The sequence below is a fragment of the Pseudorca crassidens genome, chromosome 6 (assembly GCF_039906515.1).
Source record: "Pseudorca crassidens isolate mPseCra1 chromosome 6, mPseCra1.hap1, whole genome shotgun sequence".
Classification (NCBI taxonomy): domain Eukaryota; kingdom Metazoa; phylum Chordata; class Mammalia; order Artiodactyla; family Delphinidae; genus Pseudorca; species Pseudorca crassidens.
Genome location: NC_090301.1, coordinates 56,816,310 through 56,838,140, shown reverse-complemented (window position 1 = coordinate 56,838,140; position 21,831 = coordinate 56,816,310). Strand labels below are relative to the sequence as shown.

At 55.3% G+C, this 21,831-nt stretch overlaps 3 protein-coding genes across 3 annotated transcripts; 2 read left to right on the top strand and 1 right to left on the bottom strand.

Annotated features, from left to right (window-relative positions):
• Positions 1-333: 333 nt before the first annotated feature.
• On the bottom strand, positions 334-3,964 carry EVX2 (even-skipped homeobox 2). The gene is made up of 3 exons (XM_067739878.1): positions 3,538-3,964; positions 2,359-2,633; positions 334-1,062 (listed from the first exon to the last, which is right to left on the bottom strand). The coding sequence occupies exons 1-3, from the start codon at positions 3,962-3,964 to the stop codon at positions 334-336; spliced, it is 1,431 nt and encodes a 476-aa protein (XP_067595979.1).
• An 8,887-nt stretch (positions 3,965-12,851) lies between these two features.
• Positions 12,852-15,892, top strand: HOXD13 (homeobox D13). Its single transcript, XM_067739877.1, has 2 exons — positions 12,852-13,629; positions 14,414-15,892. Exons 1-2 carry the CDS (start codon positions 12,852-12,854, stop codon positions 14,662-14,664), a joined length of 1,029 nt encoding a protein of 342 aa, XP_067595978.1. The 3' UTR covers positions 14,665-15,892.
• Positions 15,893-20,037: 4,145 nt separating this feature from the next.
• On the top strand, positions 20,038-21,192 carry HOXD12 (homeobox D12). The gene is made up of 2 exons (XM_067739876.1): positions 20,038-20,803; positions 20,954-21,192. The coding sequence occupies exons 1-2, from the start codon at positions 20,230-20,232 to the stop codon at positions 21,190-21,192; spliced, it is 813 nt and encodes a 270-aa protein (XP_067595977.1). The 5' UTR covers positions 20,038-20,229.
• The last annotated feature ends 639 nt before the right edge of the window (positions 21,193-21,831 follow it).

The window sequence follows — 21,831 nt, the reverse complement described above, 5'->3', positions numbered from 1 at the left end:
ATTGTCTTGGGGAGACCAAGAGCTCGGGACAGAGGCAAAAATGCGGGGTCTGGGCGGCGGGAAACATACTTAGAGGAGGGGAGGTGGCTGGGTAGCAGATACAAAAATAGAAATAATTTGAGGGGAAGCACGCCGAGCTTTCGTGCCGGCTCTTCCCCCCAATTCGGGACATGTTCCCTTAGGTCTCCCGCGCTGGGGCGCCGCCTGGCGACAGCCTCAGCAGCGGGCAGAGCGTAGGGGGCACGTGGGCGCACAGGGGGCACGGGGGACGCTCAGGGGACTCCCGGGCACACTCCGAGCGGCGGGCGCGGCCCCCTGGCGGCGGCGACGTAGTTATCTGGTGAGCGGCGCCTCGTCCCTCTGGTCCGGCGGGCTCACGGCGGTCTTGCTAAGCACAGCGGCTGAGTAGGGCAGGAAGCCGCTCTCGGGCCGTGGCGCTGCAGCGCTGCAGCCGAAGTCCGAGCCCCCGGCGGCCCCAGCGCCGCCGCCGCCGCTGCCACCCCCGCCGCCTCCGCCGCCGCCACCCCGGGAGCCCAGGGCGGCGGCGGCAGCGGCTGCGGCCGCCGCGGCCGACTGGCTGCTGTGGCAACTGAGGCACGAGCAGGGTGCGGAGCCGCCGCTGGGGGGCGCCCCGGCCGCCGCGGCCGAGGAGGCCGCGGCCGCCGCAGCTGCTGCTGCCGCTGCGGCCGAGGCCGCGCTGTTGAGCCCCGCGGCGGCCGCGGGCGTCTGGTAGAGGCCCGGGTGGCGGAAGCTGCACAGCAGCTCCGGCCGCGAGTAGGGATGCGAGAGCGCGCGGAAAGTGTCCAGCGGGCGGATGGAAGTGGCGAAGGGCGATGAGGCCGCGGCCGCTGCGCCGGAGGCCGCAGCGGCCGCGGCCGCAGCCGTGACACCCACGTGCGGGTAGTAGTGCAGCGGCACGTGCGAGTGGAAGGGGTAGGGCAGGCTTCCGGTGGCGGCCGCGTGCGTCATCATGTAGGTGTAGAAGCTGGGGTCGGCCGGGTGCGGCCACGACATGGCCAGGCGCTGCCGCTTGTCCTTCATGCGCCGGTTCTGGAACCACACCTGCGGGGAGAGCCGCGCCGCAGCCCGAGTTAGGGAGCGCCCCGAGGCCCCATCCCCAGCCCCGCGCCTCTCCGCTCCTCCCGGACCTCCGAATAGCCTGGCCTACGCCCCTCCGACCGGGCCCAGCCCCGAGTCTCCTCTCCTCTTCCAGCTGGGACAGTGTGGGCGGCAGTGTGGAGCGCCGTAGGCACACCCTCCTAAGCGAACAAGAGTCTTCTTCCCTGTGACCAATTGCTGCGGCTCCTCGGGCTTCTGCTCTGTAGCTTTGGGCTGCGTTTCTCGTCCCAACCCAAACTTTCCTCCCTTTCCCGCCACCCACCGGTGCCCGGCCTCGCCAAGCACCCGTCTCTCAATACCAGGATTTGCACAGGGATTCTAGGCCTCCTTTGACGAGAAGCTGCCGCGGCAGCTTTTCTAAAAAGTCGCCGCGCGAGGTCTTGAGTCCTCTGAGCTGCAAGGAATTGTCCCGATTGACACGGGTCCGGTTCTGATATTGAAGGGATGGTTTTGTTGGAATCTTTTGCTTCAAATGAGTGGCGGGAGCAACATACTCTTAAACTGGGAAAGGGACTTTTCTACCCCTCCCCACACGGTATCTAATGAAGACATCATTCGTCACAACTCTAAATTAAAGAAAGCCTGACCAAACCGAAGGGAGACTTTCACACTCCTCCCCTATCCCGTGGAGTTTCCTCTTTTCTTTTTCTAGAGTGCCAGATCCTCCGTGAGGATCGCCCAGCCTCCCGGCTATCTCTCCTGGACGTATAATAAAATTAATCACCTAAAGATACGTAAATAAGGACAATTTCGTTGCTCCCCCCAGGAGGTTGCTTTTTCCCTTTGCCCAGGAGAAAAAATGTTTACAAAACTTTCTCAACCTAATCGATTTTTTAAAATACAGTATCCTTTCTCCTTATTGTAACGATTTATGTGGAAAATAAATCTCCAAGATCAAGAGCAAATGGAAAGTTTCACCCTTGGTTCGTGCCAGAGGAACTAAGACCAGACGGCTTTGCCGCCGAGGGGAAAGTGAGGCCAAGGACATGGGCTAGGGGCACCTGGGCAGGCGCTGAGCTGAGGAGAGCGTTTGAGGCATGGGCTGCGCCATTCGGGGGCTTCCCAGGTCAGCCAGGCCGGCCAACCCTTCGGATACGGCAGCTGAGAAATAGTGACTTTGGTGACTCTCCCCGCGGGTTTTCAGGCCCTCAGCTAAATCTAGCCACCCAGAAAGGAGAAACAAAAATCAACCCAGACACCTTGGAGGAGGCTAGAACAGGCGCATGCTGGAATCAATACCTTGATGGTGGTTTCGGGAAGGTTGAGCGCAGCGGCCAGCTCGCACCGGCGGGGCCGCGACACATAGTTCTCCCGGTAGAACTCCTTCTCCAGGCGCGCGATCTGTTCGCGGGTGAACGCCGTGCGGTAGCGCCGCACCTGATCCGCGCCAGAGCCGGAGCCGACCAGCGCTGCGCCCGCGCCGCCGCCGCCGCCGCCGCCTCCATGCAGGCTGCCGAGGCCAGAGCCCGACGCAGACGTCGTGGTGCCCGCGGCTGAGCCACTCTCCGCGAACCCTGGCAAACAAACGGCCAACAACGCATGAGTCACTGTAGGACCAAGATCTCCGCGCTGGGGCTGCACGAGGATGGGGGAAGCCGCGAGAGGAAGACGAGGCGCTGCCTGAATTGATGGGATCTGTCATGCTTACAAATTGCTGCCGTTAATGGAATCAATAAAGTTTGGGGAGCTCTTCATAACCAAATAATAGGAACTCAATTGGGGGGGTGTTTTGTTTTAATAAAAGGAAATTTTCAACTCAGGAGGAAAATTGGCCAAGGGAAAATGCCTACATCTAGACTCAGTTTGAGAAGCTCTGGATTTGCCATGATCTGGAGACCGCAGTTCAGCTTTCTGTACGGCCTCTAACCTTTCTTTGACAGTTTTTGGGATTTGGTTTAAAATATTTTAAGATTGGAAAGACAGCAGTAGCTCAAACAGGAACCATTTGGGGGTGGACTCTACTTTTCAACTCTCTGCCGCTGACCCAAGAGAGTCTCCCAGAGGCGCCCAGCGAGGCTCCCAGCGAGACTCCCTTCGACTTAGAATGCCCCCTCCACTCGGCCTTGGGGCTCAGAGGCCGCGGAGTTCGGAGCAGCTGCCCTGGGAAGCCTTCCCCCAGCGCGACTCAGTGGATGGCAAGGGGTAGGTCGGCTCGCACGGGCGTTTAGACCCGCACGCAGAAACATTTTCTCGGACTCAGGAGCGAGGGCAGGCCCCAGGCCTGCGGCTCTCTGGGAGGCTCAAGGAGCAGAGCCGGAGGGCACGATTCCACGCCTGCGTCCCGCCCCCGCCTGAACCAGCTCTGTGCAGCTCGCTGCAGAGGGTCGGAGAGGGGCAAAGGCACCAAGAACGGCCGGCGGGGCAGCGGAGGAACAGAGAGGATGGGACTGGAGAGCGCGTCGCGGGCGGCGCGATTACCTTTGCCATTGTTTTCCTTGAGCGGTGCGGCGCCCAGGCCGCCGGGCGAGCGCAGCGCCGAGCAGCCCACCTCCACGTCGCTGCTCATGTCCGCCTCGGCTGCCGCCTCTGAATAATGACCCGGCTTTTTTCGGCCCTCCGCTGCAGACGCGATTTCGGAGGAGACGGTGCTTTCGCTGCCCGGGTGCTGCAGGTTGAACAAAGTATCTATTTCGAATTTGCCCTTGGCAGGGAGGTCTCCTAGAGCGCTGTGCAGGGGGGCAGACGGCAGGCGCGGGCTGAGGCGAGCCGGGTGCTGCGAATTTTCCAGGGCCTCGAGCACAGCATTGCCAGCCGAGTCGGACAAATTGGAGAACCTCTTGCCGGCTGTGGGGCTGTGCAGCCCTCTCTCCATCAGAATCATCTCTTTTCTTATTCTTTCCATCATCTCAGCTTTCTAAAAAATGTCACAGTGGCCCGGCTGTCCCGTCCTAATGATGGGCTGCGCCTAGGGCTAATTCTCATTCAGCCCCAGCGAGCGCCTCTAAATATTATTATCTCTTTTGGAGGGAGGCGGAAAAATTGTGGGATGCCACAGCGAGGGAATGACTGGTCAAAATGACCCATACATCCTTCCGAGCCCGAGATGTCATTCATCAAAAAGTAGCGCTCCCTCGTCATTAAGGTACGAATGACGCCGTTCGAATAATCATTTATTGTAACAGGTTTATAAGCAAATAAATACACGCTCCTGTCAGTGGGTAATGAAGGCGGCTTCAGAGCAGACAAATAGATCCAGGTAGGAGGCGAGAAGAGACAAGAAGTGAGGAGGAAGGCTCCCGGTCCTTTGCCCGCTCAGAGCCGGTTCTGCTCGCCCAGGGGTTTGGCCTCGGGGGTGAAATTGACAGTCTGATTAATAGAGCGCGCAGCGGCACATTTCCCCCTTCATTTAGGGGCATCATTACGCTCTCAGTTTGCTGGGTTGCCCCTTAGGTCCTAATCATGCAGCGCCTTCCTCATTTTTCCTCGGACACAGATACGTGTTAAATAATAGATAATGCTTTGATTTTCCAGAGTAGATCATCGGGAAGTTTTGTTTGTTTGTTTGTTTTTAACATTTACAAGCGGGAGGAGGGTAAGGGGGGGACAGGGGGAGGATGTAGGAAGAGTTGCTAAGGAGAAGACCTTGCGCTCCTGTCTGGATCACTTATCTTTCGAATTTCAGAACCAAATATGTATTTTATTTAACAAATAGGACGCCGCGTTCTCTCTCTCCCCACTTCTTCGCCTCAGCCTGGCTACTCTCCTCCCACCCAGGAGGGAGAGACAGGGAGAGAGAGAGAAAGAAGGAGAGACAGAGAGAGAGAGAATCTCAGAGTTTTGAAAGCACTTTAGTGCTACGTGGCTGGGGAGGTGCGTTGGGCCCGCGCCTCCAAACGGAAATCATTAGGTCCTCTCTGATTTTTTAATACCGTTTGCAGAGTGAGTTCTGAACTTGAAGTCCTAGGTTTTTTACTTTTATAATCCTGCTGATGGATAGGCTTCTCGCCTACGCATTTTCCCTGGGGGAAGTGAACTCGGCTGGACGATTTCATAGCAGAATTCAACAGCTAACTTTAAACACAGTCGCAATTTACAGCGCCATATGGGCCGCCCCAAATCCACTTTTACGTTGCCAGCTTCCCCCCCCTCCTCAAATCGAATAATTTGTGGCAAAGTTGCCGGGTTTCGAGGTCAAGGATGGGAAAGAAGAGACTTAGTTTCCTTCCCCTACCATCCCCCAGCCCTCTCTTCCCCACTCTGCTCTTCTTCCTTCTCCCTTCCTCCTCTCCCCCACCCCAGCCTCTTACCTGTGGCCCCAGATCTTCCCTGCGCTGATTCTGGGCGCGAAAAATCGTGGACTAGCCTTGCTGCTGCTCCTCCCGACCTGAGCTTGGCGGCTGAGCCTCTTGGCGATAACTTTGATGGTCATAATGACGCTGGTGGCAACCATTTTAACGAAGATCAATCTTCACTCAAGGCCGTTGCACGTCTCCTCCCTCGCTTGCGCCCCACGATGCTCTGACCCCCAACGAGCTGTGCGGGTCCACCCACCAGCTGCCCAAGGGGAGAGATCCACGGCCACCGGCAGGAACAAGGGCGGATAGAGACGGGACCCAGAGGTCGGCCTGCGAGCTTCCGAAGCTGCCGAGAGACCCTGGCAATCTGGGCGCTGGTTTCGGGTCTTGCACCGCCAACCCAGACCCCAACCCAGGGCCCCCCCCTTTCCTCCCTGCCGCCACACCCAGCACATCGGGGGTGTGTTAGGGGCAAACCCGAGATCTATTTGCCCATCTCTCTGTTGGCGCTTTCCTTTTAACTTTGGACCCGTTGGGGGCGCGTCAGGAATGTAAGGGGAGGCGAGGTGTGAGGTATATTTATATACATTTATACACAGAGTCAATGCCAAAAGTTTCCCTCCTGTTCCCCTTGGCACCCACTTATTTCAACAACGCGAGTTCTGCTTCGAAAATCAATTCCGCCTCTTTAAGGTAATAAAACGGAATTCTCCCGCAAGGTGAGAAATGGAAAGCTGGATAGGCACCTGGTGACTGGAGAGGTGAGATGTGGGACGCATAATGGGCGTCGGGAGCTCAGAGGAGGACATCACCCGGGTCCACCTCCGCCCCTGCCCCAGAGGCCACCCGACTCCGAGCACTATGAGCCCTTCTCGCGCCGGCTTTCCGGCCATTAACGTGGTCAGAGCTCAGCCTTGCGGATGATCCCACCTCTCCTTCCCTCTCCTTCCACAGTCCAAGTGCCCAGTTCCACCATCCCTGGAAGGCCGCGCCCAGCGGAGGGGGGTTGCTGTCCCAGGAACTTGGTAAGGGTACCCCCTAGTCCCACTTAGCTTTGGGGACTGAATGGGACACTTCGGTCCAGGCTCCGGTCCGTGGGCAGCGGGGGGGGGGGGGGGCAAGGCCCTGGCAGGGGTGGGATCGGGCGGAGGCGCGACTTAAGCGGAAGTCGCGGATGCCTTTATTGCTGTCGTTTGGCGCCCCCGTCTGTTTTCCTCGCGGTTTCGGCGGCTGTGAGCTGCTTTCAATCGCAGGAGCCGCCGCTGGGGGCGGGGGTGCTGACGGCAGCCCCTTCCTCCTTCACCCCGCGGGTGGGTCTCCAGCTTCCTCCCTTCCTCGGGGACCCCTCGGCCCTCGTGCCAAAACCTGTGGCAAACCGGACCTCAGTCTGTTGTAAAGGGAAAACACCATTTCTCGGCGACACCTTCATTCATTAGTGGTTTCCAAAACTATTTGCACCTTTTAAATAACACTAATATTGCGTATTCTAGCACATTTATCATGAAAAGTATGTTCGAGACCATGTCAGGCAAACTACTCACACTAAAAGACACCCATAATTTTTCACTGAACTGCGTTTAGCAGACAGTGTTTCATGGGAGACGGTGAACATTCCATTACAATATTTAATGTCCCTTAATTTATGTAGATTCCACATTTACTAGTAGTAGTAATATTGGCCCACCTATATAGAGCTTTAACTCTGAAATTACAAGCGCTTTTTACATATATTAGCTTCTCTAATGCTCAGAGCAACTCTAGAGATCATTCTATTATTATCCCTTTTTCAGAGATAAGAAAGCTTCTACACAGAGATTAGAGAACTTGCTTGTGATTTAAGTTATCTCTGATAATATCCAAACTATACGGTTTTAAAGCTTTGGGCAGCATTTATTGTTGGTTCTTTTATTTTGCATATGTCTTCTTTAAATACTCAAAAACATTGAGTCTGCATAGAGGTAGTGAGAAAACTGACACGGTTCTGTTGGGGTTCATTATTGAAATGCCCAAACCTTGCACCTCTCCCGAAATGTCCAGGCTGAGACTGGGAACCACCTGTCAAAAGTCTCTGGTTTTCAGACGCAGCCTCCAGGCCACCAAAACCTCCTACTCACTACCAAGGCACAAGACTCACTCAAAAAAGAAAAAAATCAACCGATGCCCGCGTGGTTTGGCAGGAATTTTTAAGATACGTTGGGGGTGAGGGTTCGGAAAGGGCTTTCTCCAGAAGGGCTGAAAAGCACTTTTTACTCCAAAGGAGGAATTACATGAAAGAGGCCTAAATTTGTTTTTGTTGTTAGGCCTCCAGACTAAATATTTGTTTCTTGAGCAGCGGCGGGTCCTCCGAGGTGAAGTGGTAAACACTTTTGGCCTTCGACTGAAGGTTGTAAAAATTTGTCCAGGCTGCCCAAGCGGAGGAGCGGCGGTAGAGCCGGAGCTGTCGCTGAGCCCCGCAACCGCCGGGGCCTGGCTCCTGCCTTTGGCGAGGAAGGCTCCGGGTCAACGGGGCCCGAAACCCGCAGGCCCGCAGCCGGACGCAAGCTCGCTCGAGGACTGGGGCCGCCGAGTGCGGCGGGACAGCAGGACGGCTAGAACCCGGGCAGCGAACACCGGGTATGTTTTCTTTAGGCTGAGTGCGGTCCCCACGGCTTGGAGGTTTCGGTTTTTTAGGGAGGATGCGGGTCTGGCGACTGCAGGGAAAACTCTGTACTGGCAACTTTTTGCTGCCATCCCTCGGCAGGCCGGCCTCGCGCCGTCTCCTCCGGGCCTCTTGGGCTGCTTCTATTTCTCCTCCTCCTTTCCCCTACAATCCCGCGCCCACCAGGACCGCCTTGGGTGGGGGCTGGGAGGGTACTTTGTCCCTGGACTCCGGGGCTACCCCGGACTCGCTGCCTGCCTGAAGCTCGTGCGCCCTCGACGCGACAGGAAAACTTGCAGGGACATCTAGCGCCGAGCCTGGGGAACTGCGCGCCGCCCAGCCGGGAAGCTAAGCCGGACCACTTACTCCTCCGCTTCCTTTCCTTGGCCTCCTCCGCCCACCGCGCCCCGCCCCGCCCCGCCCCGCCCTGCCCCTTCGTGGTTAGGCATTTCCCTAAGCTTCATCCCTTCCTGCTGCCTGTGACCACAGCTGGATTTCCCACCGAGACAGTGGGGCTCTGCGGAATGTGGGTGGGGGTGAGAGAGAGAGAGAGAGAGATTTATTTTCTTTCATCTCATAGGGCCGACAGAGTGAGCACTTACTGGACTTCAGTTAACAATGATGCTGCTAGAGAAGTATTCTGAGGATAACCCCACACCTTGAGTTGTCGGACAAAACAGCGGAAGATGGTTTTCTGTCCCATCTTTTGTTTTGCGAAAAAAGCAGCAAGTTACCCGGGTCCTCGGGCTCTGCACCCACCCTCCGGGTCCCCCTTCGCAGTGAGATTAGTGCTTCTTTGAGAGGGAAGCCTCTCGCTGTGTTTAATTCCCGCCAGGACTGTAGGAGTTCTCTCCATCCCAAACAAGGGCTCACCGCCCTGCGGGAGGTAAACCTGGTTTCACCAAATAACGCTTCGGTTTGAAGAGGTTTTTTGTTGTTGCAAACAATTTACATTTAATAAAGCCTAATTGTGCTGTTAAATCCAAATGGAATACATCTTAGACACAGAAAGTGCCTAAACTCAGGATGCCACTGTCTGGCTCTTGCTAGAGACCCCTTTCTTCACCCCGGGTTTGCTGTTTTTTTAAATCCTTTTGATATCTCCAGCCTGAGTGAAATTGGGTATTGCCTGCAGACGGAAAATTAGCGCCAAAGTTGGCAGAGCACAGACTTGGTTAAGAGCACTGTCCAGCCAGTTCTGCTGGACTTTACTTTGGAATTAAGACTTTATTTCTACACTGAAGTTTTGGCTTCTTTCAAGTTAATTAGAGTGGTGTCCTGCACTTTCTGCTGTGGCCATCAAGGAAAACACTTTCAAAGGAGTACCCAGGACCCCATTCTGTTAGGACCCGGCTATTGTTGTCCTGGCCCTAATGGCCACCGATTAGGTGGTTAATTGAGCTCATTTCTGTCTTGGCAAGCAGAGGAACTTATGTTCTTCAATACATCTAAATCGCAGCCTGCATCTACCCCTTCCCCAACCCAGGACAGGGACATGATTTGAAAGATCAGCTACAAGGAGGAAAAGAGAGGATGTGACTTACAGAATATCATCAGTTCCCAAAAAGGGTGCTTGGGCAGGCAAAGGAGGGAAAGGAGCAAGGGATGGGAGGGGAGACCAGAGGTGACCTGATTCTCTCTGGTAGAGTAGGACTTTGGGCAATGAAGGGCCACCTTGAGTTTCTCACCAAAATCAGGAAAGATGGCAAAAATCACTGAATAACAACACATCAGTTTTGGGGGATATTTTTGTTTGCAAAGACTTTCGTTTAACAGAGAGTATTTTTGTTGTTAAAGCCCCAACATAATACACCTACCCACCCACACACAGCGTTCAGTCTGTGCTCCTGGCCAGCTAAAGAAAGTTATTCCCGTGAAGTTTAAACCTAAAATCAGCTTGGATACAGGGTATACAAGCTAAATGAAATGTTCCTGCAAATTCAGCCTCAAAATCCCTCCACTACCTACCACCCCCAGCTTGTAAACTATGTGTCGTCTTAGTTCATAAACAGAGCAGCCCTGACTTTGCCTGGTACTCAACCACTGCCCTATGATCCAATAGCAGCAGCTTCCCTGGGATGCTAGGTTTAGGGGGCCCTCATAGGGTCCAGTCAGAGTCTCTTTCCTAAGGGGAATCCCCTCCCCCAGGGCCAGGACCTAGAAGGCTGTACTGGAAGAAGGTTCAGCTGCAGAATAGCAAGAGGCTATGCTCCTTACTGTTCAAAACTTCCCTGGTCTCTGAATACCTGCTAGGATGGGTAGAGAAGCTCCAAGTCTTGCCAGAGTTCCACAAGGAAACTGGAGGCAAGGCCACCATTGAGAAGTGTCTTTCAACGAGAGCATTAATTCAGACTTTGCTTCCAGTCCTGCACAACTTAATTTGCTGCATGGAAAATTAAGCCAAAAGTGAAGGGCTGTCCGAAATCAGCAAAACTTGACAAGTTCTTCCTTCCTATCTTAATTTCACTTTCTTCATTTTTTTAGCATATAATCAGTCATTAAAATATATTTATCAGATAGAAAATGGAGCAGAAATTCCAGGGCACAAAATCACAGAGATATTTAGTTTTGAGAGACTGAAAGTTTGTTGGTTCCAGTTATGTCTTAGAAATATTTCAACAAATGTATTTGAGGTAACAGAAAAACAATTTTTTAAGTATCTCCATGTTTCCCTCTCTGAGAAAAAGAAGGGGATACAAAGGAAAAATAAGAGCATTTCAGGGGGCGGCATCCCATGACTGGTTTGGTACTGAAATTGTTGGGTAAAGAGAACCCAGCCAAACTCTTCCAAAAAGTCAGCAACCCTGTCACCTGGCTCTGACTGGCATTTAAAAAAACAAACAAACAAACAAATCCAGCTTCTCTTGCTAACTTCTGCCTTCTCTCAAGTAGCCGAAATTGTTCTTACTAGCAAACTTCGATTCTCTGCAATTTTCTGCAGAGGTTTAGGCCCCTCCCATCTTTGATTGATCATGAACATGTCTAGGACTTCAAAAAGGTCAAACAAATTCTCCTGCTTTTCCTTTCCAGCACCCCTCTCATAACTTTCCCCTTTATTTGAGCCTTTTATGGTTACTGCGTTCTGCGTGTCAACACTCTCAACACCAGCAGCCCACCCTGCGATGACGGGCCAGGTCCAAGAGGGCCTCCCTTGCTCTTTTAGTTGCCCCATCTAGGTCCTGTCTTGGTCCAGGAACAGTGGGGCTAGGTGACAAGCTGGCTTCATCAATCACAGGCTCAGGGGAGTGATTTTCTTGGAGGTGGGCTGGACTGGGGTGTTGCTGGTACAGAACGAAATGGGCTCACTCTGAGGGCTCTCCCACCCACCCCAGTACTGTCGGCTCATCAGATCTAATGTTGCTGCTAAAGTGGAGCCTTAGAGTTGCCGCAGAACTCACACAGGCTCCCCGCTAACGTCTAAGATGGAGGATGATGGACTGGGGTTCTGTGGCTGAGGAATGGAAGGGATGAAGAGGGCTCAGGGTTGCGATCCCTACACCCTGGCGGGACTGCCCGGAGCCCACCCTACCCCCTCGAAGTCAGACCCTGTTGCTCTGGGCTGCTCCCATCACGAGCCCCAAATTTGCTTGGGAAAAACACCCTCTTAATTTGCCCCTCTCACTTCTCTGCAGTTGGCAGCTTGGAAAAGAAAACGAAACAAAGGTCCCTGGGAAAGTGAAGTTTTCAATTAATTGGTGTGAGTAACGGGAGGGGGTGGGTGGTGTCTGCAAAATGCAAGAGGCAGTTCAGCTGCTGGGCGAGGCGCAGAAATTTCCTGGAGGGCGGCAGAGTGGCTTTCTCCCGGCGTCCTTCAGAGGGTCTTTCTGCGGCCCCGGGGAGGCTGCGCCAGGGCTGGGGAGCCCAGCTCGGGAGTGCAACTCCCGGCAGGCCTGAGTGTAGAGGCGAATAGCGTGGACCAGGCGTTCGGACTTTTTTCGCTGGGGCAGATCCTCTGGTTCGCCGCGCCGAGGACGGGTCTTTTCGTCCGCTTGATTTATTTGTAAGTCTCTGTCCCCGGCCCCAAGGGCGGCTTCGTGGGCATTTTCCGGGTGGACGGTGTGTGCGTATTGGGGGAGGGGGGTCTGCTCCAATTGGTCTTAATTCGGAGGATCGCCCGGGAGAACACGCGTTAAATGCCTTTGCCCCGTAGCAATACGCAAGGTAGAGAAAATTAGCTTCCTCGGGTTTGGGGTCTAGGTCAGCTAATCCGAGGAATTAAACAACAGGATCAAAAATCAGTCTGTTTTCACATCATTCTGATCATCCCTGTCCTTCTCCTTCATTTAGCTGTGCAGCTCAGGGAGCCAAGGAGAGGTGGCAAAAACTGCCGTGGCCGAGACAAGGCGCAGGCCTCGGCGCCCGCCTCAGTCGCAGACGGGGCCTAGGATGGGCGGTCGCGCAATCAGCTCGTGGGGGTGGCTGCGGCGCAAACGCCTGGGTCCGGGGGAGGCGGGAAGGGGCGGTGGGCTGCGCAAGGGCTGGGGAGGAGTAGGGGTCGGAGTGGGTGGGTCCAAGGGGCCGGGGCCCGGAGCCAGGCTGTCCCGCGCCCCCACCCCCACGTGGCCCTGCGCAGCCAATGGCACGGCCCCGAGGGGGAGCCCTCGGGGAGGGAGGCGGCCCCCCGACCGGCTCAGGCCCCCTCCCAACCTGAACTTCGTTTTTATAAACGTCCCGCGATGAGCTAACCTGTTGGAGGGCGGGCTGGCGGGCGGGCTGGCGGGCGGGCGGGAGGCTCGCAGAGGGAGAGAGGGCGAGAGGAAGAGGGCGGGAGCGAGAGAACGAGAGAGAAAGGAGAGGAGGGAGGAGGCGCGTCGCGCCATGGGGTCGTGCACGGGGCCGGGGCCGGGCCAGGCCGGGCCATGAGCCGCGCCGGGAGCTGGGACATGGACGGGCTGCGGGCGGACGGCGGGGCCGCCGGGGCGGCCCCGGCCTCCTCCTCCTCCTCCTCCGTGGCGGCAGCGGCGCCGGGCCAGTGTCGCGGCTTCCTCTCGGCGCCAGTGTTCGCCGGGACACACTCCGGACGCGCGGCAGCGGCAGCGGCGGCGGCGGCAGCGGCGGCGGCGGCGGCGGCGGCCTCTGGCTTCGCGTACCCGGGGACCACTGAGCGCGCGGGTTCCTCCTCGTCGTCGTCATCTTCGGCTGTGGTCGCGGCGCGCCCGGAGGCTTCCTCCGCCAAAGAGTGCCCGGCGCCCGGCGCGGCCGCTGCAGCGCCCCCGGGCGCCCCGGCCCTGGGCTACGGCTACCACTTCGGTAACGGCTACTATAGCTGCCGCATGTCGCACGGCGTGGGCTTACAGCAGAATGCTCTCAAGTCGTCGCCACACGCTTCGCTGGGAGGCTTCCCGGTGGAGAAGTACATGGACGTGTCGGGCCTGGCAAGCAGCAGCGTACCGGCCAACGAGGTGCCCGCGCGAGCCAAGGAGGTGTCCTTCTACCAGGGCTACACGAGCCCCTACCAGCATGTGCCCGGCTACATCGACATGGTGTCTACCTTCGGCTCCGGGGAGCCTCGGCACGAGGCATACATCTCCATGGAGGGCTACCAGTCCTGGACGCTGGCCAACGGGTGGAACAGCCAGGTGTACTGCGCCAAGGACCAGCCACAGGGCTCCCACTTTTGGAAATCATCCTTCCCAGGTAGGGACGTTGGGAAAAGGGGAAGGACAAGAGGGAGAGATGCAGGGAGGGAGGGAGAGGAAGAGAGAAAAGAAGGAAAAGAATGGACTGGGAGTCTGTGCCCCTGCTTGGGAGTTGGGCACCTATCCTCCTCCCCCCAACCATGGTTAACTCAGTGGAGCAGTCGGCCCAGTTTGTGTGAAATCTGTAAATTCATCCTTTGATTTAAATTGCCTCTCTCACAACCCTTTTCTGCCTGTGTGCGGGCATAGGCCTATTTTTCTCCTAAAGTTGAAGGTCTTTGCTGCCCTTTGCTCAGGCCTTGGCCCCTCCTCCCCAAAGAGGTGTCACGGAGTTGAGCCCCACTTTTCAAGGACATGAATAACCCAGAGTGACCACTAAAGCTTCCAAGAGCTCACAAGCTCCAAACGCAGGAACACGAAAAGTCAAAGTTTGAACAGCCTAGCTATTTCTTTTTAAGTCTGTGTATGTTTGTGTGTTTGCAACCAGCATTTGCAGAAACTGTCCTTATGAGAGTCCCCAGCAACTACACCATAAAATCTCAGGCTTGTTAAGATGCCGGTTTGAGAAACCATGATGATCCATCATACTGGCCTTCACTTTGAAGTGTAAATAATCTTTCTTTAATAACATGTAAATAATATGTCTGTGTAAATAATAATAAAGTGTAAACAGCCTGTCTTTCTTCATTCTCTGTACCCCCTCCAAGTCTACACACACAGTCCCCAACTGGGTGCTCCAGATATCCCGGTCTAATTTTTCCTGTGCTGTTTTTTTATACCAGGGGATGTGGCTCTAAATCAGCCAGACATGTGTGTCTACCGTCGGGGGAGGAAGAAGAGGGTGCCCTACACCAAACTGCAGCTCAAAGAACTGGAGAACGAGTATGCCATTAACAAGTTCATTAACAAGGACAAGCGGCGGCGGATCTCGGCTGCCACGAACCTATCCGAGAGACAAGTGACCATTTGGTTTCAGAACCGAAGAGTGAAAGACAAGAAAATCGTCTCCAAGCTCAAAGATACTGTCTCCTGATGTGGGCCAGACTGGCCACAGAGAGTTTAAATGCTTCCACTTGCCTCCAAAAGACCTTTGGAAAGACTTGAATATGTATTTAATTCCCCCATTCCCCTGCCAGTAATGGCAAATTTTGTGAATTGTTTTTCTCTCTTCCCCTTATCTGGCTCTAAAACCTCTTGCTGCCCAACGTGATTTCGTAGTTCTGTTCCTTACTTGTTTTTTATTTTGCTCTTGTCTAGGTTTATTTTTTATGACTTTTTAATGTTCTGTTTCTCCCTCCAGGCCAGTATAAAGGACTTGAAGTATTTTTAAATAATCCCCCCAGATGAATTTCAGAAGTGCCATTTTGACTTTAGGGTTTTATTTTTTTAAATCACTTTTTATGCCTGTTTCCAGCATTTCTTATCTTCATAATCCATTAGGGCTGAATGATTTGCAGTCATTCATATCCTGTGATTGGGTAATTGAATCATTAGCTCTCAGCAGTCTCCCTGAGGCAAATGGAAACAGCTCTGGGCAAGCAGTGTTCTAGGGTCACTGGGAAAGTCTAAAAATAGGAGGCTGGAGGGACTGTGATGGCTTTAAAAGCAGCTACCTTATTAAATAGGGTTTGTATCAATATTGGAGTGAAGACAATCTTTCTGACTTTGGGTCTTTCACTTGCTGTTGTAATTGTTTGTGTTTAATACACCTTGTAGATGTGTGCTTTTATAATCTTTAATTTGGAAATAATGTGTCCTCATGATGCCTTCATTTCTCTAGATGCAGATATTTAAATGGCTGCAATTGGCAGAGTGACCCACGGATGGTATAAATTCATCCCCTCTCCTTGGCCTCCAGTCTGTGGGGCTAGAATTGAGACCATCTCCTCAGTTCCCTGAAAGAGGCTTGAATCAGTGTGGCCATGGGTGGGAACTTTTATCCAGAACCCAGCGAAGAACTTGACTGTCTGAACAAATGTATTGGGCTCTCGTGGAGCTTTAAGACATCTAACACATGTGGAGCTCTGAAGTCCAGGAAGAAAAAAAATATGTTTCTGAAAGTGATGATAAATAACTACTTCTAAAGTGCTGCATATTTATACAACTGAGAGATTATTTTTGTAGATGCAATGTCTGTGAGCTGAGATACATGGGCAGTGCTTCAGGCATTTAAAAATCACTTTTTTACTCCTAGGGAGATGCAAATAAACAGAACTCTCTTGTTTCTTCTGAGTCTTTATACATTTGTTTTCTTTTTCCAAGCTTGTGTTGCCTCTAGAAACTGGTCTTATTTATTATAAAATCTTGTGATCCTGAATGCTATGGGATTCCCTATAGATGAAGGAAACTCAACACCAGTTCTGGTCTGTAAAACCTCCAGGCTCTCCACTTCCATCACCCCTTCCCTCTCCTTTTCCTGTGCCTTTAAGATAAATAGTGATAACTTTAAATTAGCATATAATTTGTGGTGTCTAAAATTATATTTTTTACCAGACCAGCTCAAAAAAAAATTCCCAATTAAATTCTACTTCTGAAAAAGAAACATTTCAGGCTTATCCCTTATCGCCTTCTCCCGGCAGCCTGCACACAGCAGTTGAAGACTGAAACCATAATTATACACCCTAAACCTCTAGACGCAATTTTTAGGCACTACTTGCTTTCTGAGGGCTTTTTGCCACTCAGGGAAATGGCCGCTGAGGAGCTGGATGCCTCGTCGTTGTTAGCGCCCGGGCGCGATGAATTCAATGGCTGCTAACTTTTGGTATGTGAGTTAAATACAGTTGTGTAAAACCCCACACGATATGTAAACTCTTCTGGCGGTTGGATTCCCCTATGGATCTGCCGGAGAAGGCTCAGAGACCCAAGGTTCGGAGCTACTTTCGTTTTCTCCTCCTCGGCTTGATTTCTTTCGTATCTTGCAACCGACTTCGAGCAGGCAACTTCGTTTTAATTGAGACAGGCCGATAGAGAGACAGGCAGAAAAAGAAAAGTGACCACGATTCAATCTTTCAAGAAGAAATAACCCCTGAAAATGGGGCCACACCGTCCCGACCTTCCACTTCGGGAAGAGATACTGACATTTTCTCTCTTTTTCTCACAAGACGTGTTTTCATTTGAAACGGGCCTGTTTCCCCTTCTTCTCCATCGTTCCCCCCACCCCCACCCCCGCCTTCTTTTTTGTAAATTCCAGACTCCAGGGCCGCATCCTATTTCCCAGGTCCATTTCTCAGGTTTCCTGACGTGGATAGGGAGGATTGCCTCGAGGTTTTCCTTTCATCTGTAGTCTGCCGGTCAGTTTTCCCCGCCTAAGAGAAACGGGAGGTTTGCTGAAGATTAAAACTGCGCTCAAACGCTCTCCAGTGGAATTTGAATTGACGGCTAAATCAATAACAGATGAAGACTTTGTTATTTATATGCATTCCTTTTATATTCTGAATTGAGGAGGGAGGAGCGGAGCCGGTCGGTGGTCGGAGGGCTGATAGGGAGGCCCGCGAGGCGAAGGGAGCTTCAGGGAGAGGCCTTTGCTTCGGGTGGAGACTGAAAGGCCGCAGGAAGAGCGCCTCCAAAACCTGGAAGGTTACGAGCGCCGCCGGTGGAGGATCAAGGCCGGTGCGTCTACGCGTGATTCGAGAGGCGAAGGAGGCTTCGGATCCGAGACGTACTGCCACACAAAGGGGCGGCCGCGACGCTTTCCAGTCTCTGGCAGCCCGCTGGGTCCATCTGACTCCGCTGTCCCGGCCACTTTGCAGCTACGATCTCCGGCTTTCCGAGACGCTCGGCCGCGCCTGACAGCGGGCCTTGACCGCACGAGCTGGCGACCCCAGGCCGGCTGCGCCGCCCTTCACTGTTGATCTTGACCATGCGGCGGCGCCTCACCAGGCGTGGAGCTCGCTCGCCATCTCCTGGGCAGTCAGCGGCATTGGCAGAGCTCGCCGTTTAGCTCCGCAACCAAATCCTCTTTTCCCATTCTCCAGCTCACCAGCAAAGCCTCCCTCCCTCCCTCCCTCCCTCCCTCCCTCCCTCCCTCCTTCTCTCCCTCCCTCCCTCCCTCCCTCCCTCCTTCTCTCCCTCCCTCCCTCCCTCCCTCCCTCCTTCTCTCCCTCCCTCCCTCCCTCCCTCCTTCTCTCCCTCCCTCCCTCCCTCCTTCTCTCCCTCCCTCCCTCCCTCCTTCTCTCCCTCCCTCCCTCCCTCCTTCTCTCCCTCCCTCCCTCCCTCCTTCTCTCCCTCCCTCCCTCCCTCCTTCTCTCCCTCCCTCCCTCCCTCCTTCTCTCCCTCCCTTCCTCCCTCCCTCCCTCCCTCCCTCCCTCCCTCCCTCTCTCCCTCCCTCCCTCCCTCTCTCCCTCCCTCCCTCCCTCTCTCCCTCCCTCCCTCCCTCCTTCTCTCCCTCCCTCCCTCCTTCTCTCCCTCCCTCCCTCCCTCCCTCTCTCCCTCCCTCCCTCCCTCCCTCTCTCCCTCCCTCCTTCTCTCCCTCCCTCCCTCCTTCTCTCCCTCCCTCCTTCTCTCTCTCCCTCCCTCCCTCCCTCTCTCCTTCCCTCCCTCCTTCTCTCCCTCCCTCCCTCCTTCTCTCCTCCCTCCCTCCTTCTCTCCTTCTCTCCCTCCCTCCTTCTCTCCCTCCCTCCCTCCCTCTCTCTCTCCCTCTCTCCCTCCCTCCCTCCCTGTCCCCGTCCCCAGCTGCCAGCTCCACGGTACAACTTTGTCTGCTGGACCTCGGAAATTATAAACCCAGGCGATGAGGTGGGGCGGCTGGGCATCATCTGAGCCAGAGAAAGGGAGTCTAGTTGTTCTAGTCTTTTCTATTTCTCTTTTAATTCCTTTACATCTCTAGTCCCATAGGGCAAACCGCAGCTATGCGGCTGCCAAAACGTCCGAAGAAGACACACCTGGACCTGGCAATACCGGAGAATCGTTGTATAGTACTGAGGTAGGAAGAGAGAAGACTGCAGGGATCCGTTGGAGCTGGAGTTTCAGACCTAGGGAGGCTGTAACTCCTCGAAAACAGGGCGAGTTTCCCAAAATGAGAGCCTAGGTTCCCTAAGTCCCTAGGAACTGAGGTTGCAGCTTGCGCCTACACCCCGCGCCCCTCCCGCCCCCCATGAAAGGACAGGGAATGGAATACGTCTCTGTTTCTGAGCTCCTAAGGAAACTCCAACAGAGCCCTGAGGAGCCCAGACTTGCCCAACCCCTACCCCTACCCCCACCCGCACCCCCTACCCCCGCCCTAGAGCAAGAAGAAGAGGCCGACTGCGTTCCCCAGAGCCACCCAGTTGGTCGCCATAACTCACACAATAAAGTCTCAGCGCGCTGGTCAGCCTTGCCCTCCGGCGGCGCCTGTGTGGTCTCCGTGCCGGAGCTGGCGGTCTAACCAATTCCAGCTTGGCTCGGGGACCGCGAGGCAGGCTGCAGGCTGGGGCGGGCGCCAGTCACGGGGTAGCTAGGGGTCTTGGGACCGGAGGCAGGAAAGGAGGATCCTTAACCCTCCGGGAGGAGCCGTGGCGGGGACTGCCACATTGCTCCCAGCGAGGGAGCGCTGCCGCCCGCCACCCTGTTCGCCAGACCTCCGAACCCGCCAGCGGCCCGTGCGCCCCTGGAGGCGCTGAGCAGAGGAACGCTGCTAGTCCGCTGCCTCGGTGTGCCCCGCTGTTCCCGGCCGGTGGCTCTGGCTTTTCTGTTCTTCCACATCAGATCAGGGGAGCTCGTCCTGCACGCCACGGAGTGGATTAACACCTTGGAGTTCCGGTTTGAAGGGCTGCAGTCTCCAAGGTGACTGCTGGCGATTAAAAGAATGTAGCCTTTGGCCACGACTGGCCAATCAAGCTGTCTGGGTCCCCAGGCCAGCATTCTCCATGGACCTGGATGGTGACTTTCTTAGGAGCAGAGGGCTGGACCATGGAGAAGCACACCAGAAGTGATGTGAATCCTCCTTCCTGGGCGCCAAACTTAGGCAGAATTTGTGATGCATTCCTCTTCTATCAGCAAACTATGCCTGCGGCCGGGGACCTAGGGCTCAGGCAGCGCTGGGTCTTCACTGCTAGATCATGTGTGCAGAGTCCAGTCCAGAGGGATGAGGTGGGAAGGGACGGGGTAGGAGTAGCTTTGCTCAGGCCTAGCGACAGAGTTAATGGCCCCACCAGACCAAGGGCTCTCTGGACAAGCCAAGAAGTGCACCGTACTGGAAAAGGCCTCAGCTGCGAGTTAAAGCTGGTAGAAGCAAGCCTGGCCCATGCAGCCAGCGGAAAATGGGAGTGCAAAGCCAGTGAAGACCAAGAAGGACCCCAAGGGACCTTGAGGCAAATGCACCCGATGCCCAATGCCCCCAGCTGCGGAACTCAGCCTGGAAACTCGAAGAGGCTTCACCTTTGCTCAACATGCCTTAGCTCTGCTTGGCAGCCTAGTCATTCGCCATCGAATATTGCGGGTGTTATCATAATACCCTGAATGGGGGGGAGGGGAGAAACGGGTCGGGGGATGTAGGCGGTGCTGAAATGACCGGCTTTGAAGAACCTGCAGGCAAAGTTTCGTCCAATCGTCTGAGCCTGTCCTTTTATTCCCGGTTGTAACTAAATACTGCTGCAAGCGCAGCCCAAGCCCTTTGTTGGAGATGTGTGAGCGCAGTCTCTACAGAGCGGGCTATGTGGGCTCGCTTCTGAATCTACAGTCGCCCGACTCCTTCTACTTTTCCAACCTGCGGCCGAATGGCGGCCAGTTGGCCGCCCTTCCCTCCATCTCATACCCGCGCGGCGCGCTGCCCTGGGCCACCACGCCCGCCTCCTGCGCCCCAGCGCAGCCTGCCGGTGCCACCACCTTCGGCAGCTTTTCCCAGCCCTACCTGGCTGGCTCTGGGCCTCTTGGCCTGCAGCCCCTGGGCGCCAAGGACGGATCCGAAGAACAGGCCAAGTTTTATACTCCCGACGCGGCCGCCGGGCCGGAGGAGCGTGGTCGTGCGCGGCCTCCCTTCATCCCGGAGTCTAGCCTGGCCCCCGCGGCCGCTGCTCTCAAAGCGGTCAAGTACGACTACGCGGGTGTGGGCCGCGTCGCGCCGGGCTCTTCGGCCCTTCTCGAGGGGACACCCTGCTCCTCCGGCTTCAAGGACGAGACCAAGGGCCCGCTCAACTTGAACATGACAGTGCAGGCGGCGGGCGTCGCCTCCTGCCTGCAACCTTCGCTGCCCGACGGTAAAGGGTGGCCACGCTCCGCGAGCAACGCTCCCCGGGCCGGGGTGGGAGGTGGGGTGCAGGGGAGAGTGTGTAGAGGGAGGGAGCCGCCAGGGGCGGGCAGGCAACCGGGAGCGGGCCGGGCTGATTTGGGTTGGGGCTGTGTTGCAGGCCTGCCGTGGGGGGCGGCCCCGGGGAGGGCCCGCAAGAAGCGGAAACCCTACACTAAGCAGCAGATTGCGGAGCTGGAGAACGAATTCCTTCTCAACGAATTCATCAACCGGCAGAAGCGCAAGGAATTGTCCAATAGGCTGAACCTCAGCGACCAGCAAGTCAAAATCTGGTTCCAGAACCGGCGTATGAAGAAGAAGCGCGTGGTGCTGCGCGAGCAGGCGCTGGCGCTATACTAGCTCCCGGGGTGGCCCTGGCCGGGCCGGGCCTGCCTTTTTTCACCGAGGCCTGGCGTGAAGGAAGTGAGGGGATAGGGCTTTTCCTTCTGCTCCTTCTCCGCTGGTTCCAGGTACCCTCCCGCTCAGACAGCAGCTCCAGAAGCCTGCAGGAGATACGTTTGGAGACCTGGCCGGTTGAGCATCCACCCTTTCCCCTTTCTCAGAGAAGCCTGCAGAAGCTGCAGCACAACCTTGGCCTTGAGGCTTCCAGAATGGGGGTCTGGAGTCATCTGCCCTAACTCTTAGCGGGGGCATTATTATACCCAGGGCTCACTCTAGTGTCCTTGTACTTGGATTTCTGCTTCCACCTGATTAGTCTTCTTTCCCCCCACCCCTCCCCAGCCCTTTCTGCATCTAGCAGGCACCTAACTAGAGCTCAGAGTGGAACTGAATTTAGGTAGAACTCCCGGGCAGATTAGAAAGGGCTGAGGGCACAGTTTTGTCTCTTTGCAGCCAAAGTCCCTTGTGGCAAAGCCAGAATCTCGACTTTGGAGGAGGGAAAGGGCGCCGTCCCCCTCCTGTATGCCCTGGCTGTTTTGGGAGGACGATAGCCATCCTAGACCTTCAAACTTCAGGAGGAAAAGGGAGTAAGGGCATGGT